Here is a 5,808-nt window from a genome sequence, read left to right on the forward strand (position 1 = left end):
AATTAATCAATTTTAATTTAGTAATATTAGAATCATTTCTATAATTATAAAGTTTCAAATTTAAATTTAAATCAAAGTCAATTATATATATATATATATATAAAAATCAATATTTTAATTTTGTGATGAGATGAAATTTTTTTTATAGAAAAGAAATGATATTTTATTAATTAAAAATAAAACATGAACAAGAAGATTAAAAAAAATATTATATAAAAAAATTTAATATTTTAATTTTTGATGTGATGAGATATTTTATGAGGGTAGTTTATAAGACATATTCTATGCACTAAAAAATAATATTACTCATTTGTCTATAAATTATGGACAGACTCATATTAATGTTCAAATTTTATTAATGTAAATATTTTTTAATATTTAATTAAAAAAAAGTCTAATTTACTTTCATTTGATAAACTCTAGTTATTGCCTGGGTTTTCTCTCGAATATTTATTAAATTTTTTTTTTATAAAATCTTGCCATTTATATTTAAATAAATAAAAATTTAAATTTGAGATTTTATAATATTAAATAAATGTAATTTTACCGTAATTAAGTTAAAAGCTGATATACTGTTTGATTGTTATGATTTTTTTTTTTATAATAATAATTTCATTAAAACGAAAGCAACAATTAAACAACAATATATGCTGAGAAATAGCCGAAGCAACATTCAAAGGAAGACTCGAATAAAAAAATTCACACTCGTGAACTCCATGAGCTCTTGCGGCAAGCAGATGAACAGCCACAGCATTGTTCCAACGACAAACATACTTAACACTGCAGGAAGACGGCTGCCAAGAAACAGCTTTGACATAGAGTTGACAGCATCGAACAAGCTTGTTCACTTATTAATGAGAATGGAACAAGGTAACAGAAAACTTGAATACAATGAAGATTTTAATTAATAAGGTCGCTTCCCATCAAAGTTGCCAGGAGGGTCATTGTTGCATCCAATGAAGGTTCCTTCATTGTTGCGCTTCATCTTAGCACATCCTAGAAGAACTGAGTTGTGCCAAACCACCTGAGTATAATGCCCACACTGCTTGCCTGCAGCACAAGAATTAGAATTGTAATTGTAGTAAGCCCTCTCGTCCACCCACATTTTCACAGCATCTTTGCCCGAAACGTTGCCGCTGCTTTTCGCAAGGTTCTCCCCGTAAGGACGATTGCTGGAATGCACAAGATTGCAGTCACCGGCTCGTTGATTAGCATAGTTCCGTGCAAAGGCTGCTACATTGTTGTCCCAAGTCATAGGTCCAACACCCACAGCCGCACGAGCTTGGTTATGGGCATTAAGGTAGTCTTGTGGTGAGTCTTGGGCGTTCAAAGGAAGGATTTGGCAGGCTAAGCTCAAGAGGAAAAAGAGAGCTAGTGAATTCTTGCAGAACACCATTTTTGAGTTTGTTTAAGATCTTAGGCAATGAACGAAAAAAGATATCTGTTTTCTTTGGAATTTATAGGGATAAGGGTATGGAAATTTTTGTGAAGGATTTGGAAAAGTATCAAGAAAGTTGAGAAACTGGACTTGTTCTAAATGATACAAACAATATACCCTTAAAAATGGGGAAAACCAATCTAACTGCCTCTTAATTAGCTTTATTTATTTATTTATTTTTATTCTAGGACTATAGATTTTTCCATAAAACACTTGAGCTTATTTTAATCTGCAACTTTTTTTTAGGACAATGGTCCATAAAGGTGAGCCAATGGTAATTTTATTTTTTTAATTTGTCTTTTTTTTTAATGAGCTCTATCGATTATAGATACTTATATAATTAAATCTGCTTTAATTATGGGCATAGTATATTTGATCTTTTCTTTGTAACTTTCTTACTCTTAGTGTTTGCACTTTTTTCCGTTAAGTTTTTTCCATTTAGCATGCTTTTCTCTAGATTGAGGTGTGTGAAGAGATTTATTGACTGGGTTTAAAGTGAGGTGAACTTAAGTAAATTTTTCTTGACTATATATAGTTAATAAAAAATTAACTTATAAAAAAATATAATTAAATCTGCTTTTTATAGATAAACTTGAATTTCTTTTTTATTATTGAAATAAAAAAGCAATATCTATATATAAGCTCCAGAATGATATAGTTTCAGCATTTCTATTTTTTACATAAGATTATTGGAAAATAATGGAGTTTAGTCAATTATTTTAATTGCTTTTTACTAATTAAAAACGGTACAAAAGGCTGTTCATCATTATTATTAAAAACAGTTGCCAGTAATTACTATTAATTTGACTGAATTTTAGACTCTGAAATTGCAGCAGTAAATCTATTTCTAATAATCGACTCCAAAGATGGAAATGGCCAATACAGCACTTATAAGGATAAGAACTGACTTTTCATTTTTTAACATAAAAAAAATTAAGGATAATAACTGTTTGAATTTCTTATTAATAGTGTAGAATAAGAAATAGAAGCAAAACTTTATTTATTTATTTTTAAATTACAACACGCAAAAATGAGTAAATGTTAAATTCTTAAAAAAAATAGATAATAAATCATTCTAAATAAGAAGGTAAACTCCGATGATCTGAAGATAAATATAAATTTATTTTAAAATAATACATATCTAAATATTATTAAAACCAAAAATCAACAAGAATAAAAAGGAGGAGGGATAACCACTGATAAAAATACTCACTGATAGCCACTCTAAATAGCTCACAAGGAGAGAGAGAGAAGAATTTGAAGAGTTGGCTCTGTTTCACTTTTTATGAATAAAAAATTATATATATATATATCTTTCAATCAATTAATATATTATAATTTTGATGATGAATTTATTTTAATTTTTATTATTATTTGGACTAATTTAAATTTTAAAAAAAATTATAAATAATAAAAAATTTACAAGCAAAAAGTATTATACTTAACGAGAATGTTATGGTATATCACTCAAACAAACACACACAACCCAATCCAATCAATCGAATCTAAACCTGTCAGCAAACCCTACCCTAAAGCCTAGTGAGGCAAGAAAGCAATGAGCAGAGACCAGCGCCGACTACCACCTTTAGTTGCCATCTTCATAATCACAGAGCAGACTGAAGCCAAACAACACAAGTTAGCTACGCAAGGAGCACAGAAAGTTGTTCATCCACTCTCAGCATTTCAACAAATCAACAAGAGCTTCCTAAATCTTCAACAGGAACATGAAAAACCATTATACGTTGAGAAGAGGGGCCGGCAATGGGCTTTGGCACAATATGCCGGCAGGATGGCCTTTCCAACCATGGTGTAGAAGTAGATCCTAGAGATGCTGAATGACAAGAGCAAATGAGACCTCTCCACCTGCATAGCAGCCCAAACGGAGACAAAGAAGATGATAGAGATCCAGACAACCATGAAACAAAGCTTCCACCTTAGGATCCTCCACCATAGCCCCTTCATCAAGCACCAACTCAGCGACTCAGACACTCTAGATCTTCAAGATGCCTTCACTTTGAAGCTTTGACCTGCATGTAGAGAAGATAACCAAACACCAACAACAGAACCTATTTACAGTCTCACCCAGCTAGGAGAGGGCATGCTGCTTCACTAGGTGAGAAACCAAAACAAAACTAGTAGCCTTCCCTTGCCCGAAGGCAGCGGAAGCCGATGGTGAGACTAATCAAAGCTCGGCGGACCCGAGAAACCAATAACATTAATGAAGTCTAATTTTAGAGAAAATTCCCTCTTGAACCAACAACAGTAACCACCATTTATGTTGTTGTTGATTAACATATATGCTGCTTACTCATTATTGTAACTTTTTAATATTAAATGAATTTTATTTATTTTTATGTTAACCAAGTTTTATTTATTAAAATTAAGTTAAATTATGTTATTGAAATTAGTCAACTTAAGTTCATAATTTAAATCTTAATTTTTATGTTGATGTTTAATGTTTTGACCTCTTAAAAATAGAGAGCTTCATATATTTTATAATGTGTCTACTTATATACGCGTGTGTGTGTGGAGAGGGGACTATGGAAGCGTATTAAAATATATATACGCTTCCATAGTCCCCTCTCCACACACACACACGTGTATATATGTAGACACATTATAAAATATATATTATTTTTATAATGTGTCTACTTATAAGGGTAAGATGTTTTTAATACGCTTCCATAGTCCCCTCTCCACACCCACCACCACCCCCCCCCCCTCACAACTCCTTTCTTTCTGAATTTCATTAAAGAACATCTTGATGGAGGTTTTGAAGGAGCGAAAACATGAAAAACACAAGTTTATACCATTGAATTCAAAAATTTTCACCTAGGGTCACATGCATCATGCAAGATTTATTTTTATCTATTTGATTTCAATGATAAACAATATATTAAAACACTTTTAATATGTTTTGGATCTGTATTTGCCATTTAAGATTTTAAAAATTAATCAGATTAATTTTAGAACCCTAGATGAGATCAAGAACAAATACACTAACCTCTTGATGCACTGCAGTGTATTTGTGCCTTTTGAATGCGTCTTCAGGACACCAGATGTTGTCCCTCTAGCTTGTCCACACTAAGAACACTTATGGCAGCCCTTCAACAGCTTCTAAAACTTTTTCTATTAATTAGAAAATCAAGTTTTGCCTTTTAAGAGATTAAATATGTAAACAGGACACTAGAAACAATTTCTAGTATTTTTAATTCAAGAGATTGTTTGCTAATCTCTTGGAATTGGTGAGAGATAAATAAGAAGAGAAGAGGAACTTCAAGGTGGTGGCACAAAGGAGGATAGCTGCTGGTTGTATTGTTTTCTTTTCATAACAACACTGATATAGCTAGGTCAATAAATTAAACCATTGCCACATGTCACCTCTGATTGGTTCTAGATTTAATTGACCCAATCACATTGTGCCAAGTGTCAAACCTATATTTAATCTTAATTTTAATCATCTTACATGATTAAAAGACATTTGAGAAGATTATGTATAATGCCATGTGTCACCATCTCATGGTGCCACATGTCACCCTGTGAAATGACCAAAATGCTCATGTGTCTTAATTTTGAGTTCTCAACCCAAAATAATTATTTCTCTTCTTCTAATCAATTTATATCAAATATAAATTAATTAATTAATCTTTATTAATTAATTTCTCATTAATTAAATTCATATTTAAACATTTTAAATATAAATTTAACTTATACTGTACATCCAATAACCTAGATTTGGTTTTAGTCTTGCTAGGGACTTTGCAATCTAATTGCAAACCAAACCTATTAAATTAATTAATTAAACTCTTTAATTAATTAATTAAATCATATTTAATTAGGTGAAAACTTGTGTATGTGTGTGACTTACTTGGCTCATCACTAATTGGCAATGAGACATGATATCAACTCTTAATATCATCAGAACTCTTTCTTACCATAGATGATTTCTCTAAATCATTTTATGTACCTCATAGACCATGGTTAACACCTAGCATAGCATGCCATGGCCACCCAATCAGTAATAAGGTTTACCTTAAATAAACCTATAATCATATGTTACCATGCACTAGAATCTCTCTGTTACAAAATCCCAACTCAAGCTGGAGTCACGGTTTATGTCAAACTCCATTTGCTATGAATATTATGTTCTTGTGACACCCCTTACCCGTGTACAGTATACCCGAGTAAGTAATGCCACACGGTGTACCGGCACACTCTAATATTCCTCAATTAATTTATACAATGCTTTTGCATATAATTTATGAAATACAATTTATTTAAACCATTTATCAAAAGTATTATTCATTTAAGGTTCCGAAAATTTTAAAGAAAATCCGGCGGAGTACCGGCTAAAAATGGAGAAAACCGTT

General features: G+C 31.2%; 1 protein-coding gene across 1 annotated transcript; it reads right to left on the bottom strand.

Moving 5' to 3' along the window:
- Positions 1-592: 592 nt before the first annotated feature.
- On the bottom strand, positions 593-1,412 carry LOC110652296 (pathogenesis-related protein 1-like). The gene has a single exon (XM_021807863.2). The coding sequence runs from the start codon at positions 1,394-1,396 to the stop codon at positions 905-907; it is 492 nt and encodes a 163-aa protein (XP_021663555.2). The 5' UTR covers positions 1,397-1,412; the 3' UTR covers positions 593-904.
- Between the last annotated feature and the right edge of the window lie 4,396 nt (positions 1,413-5,808).

This window comes from Hevea brasiliensis, chromosome 8 (genome assembly GCF_030052815.1).
Source record: "Hevea brasiliensis isolate MT/VB/25A 57/8 chromosome 8, ASM3005281v1, whole genome shotgun sequence".
NCBI classification, from domain to species: Eukaryota; Viridiplantae; Streptophyta; class Magnoliopsida; order Malpighiales; family Euphorbiaceae; genus Hevea; species Hevea brasiliensis.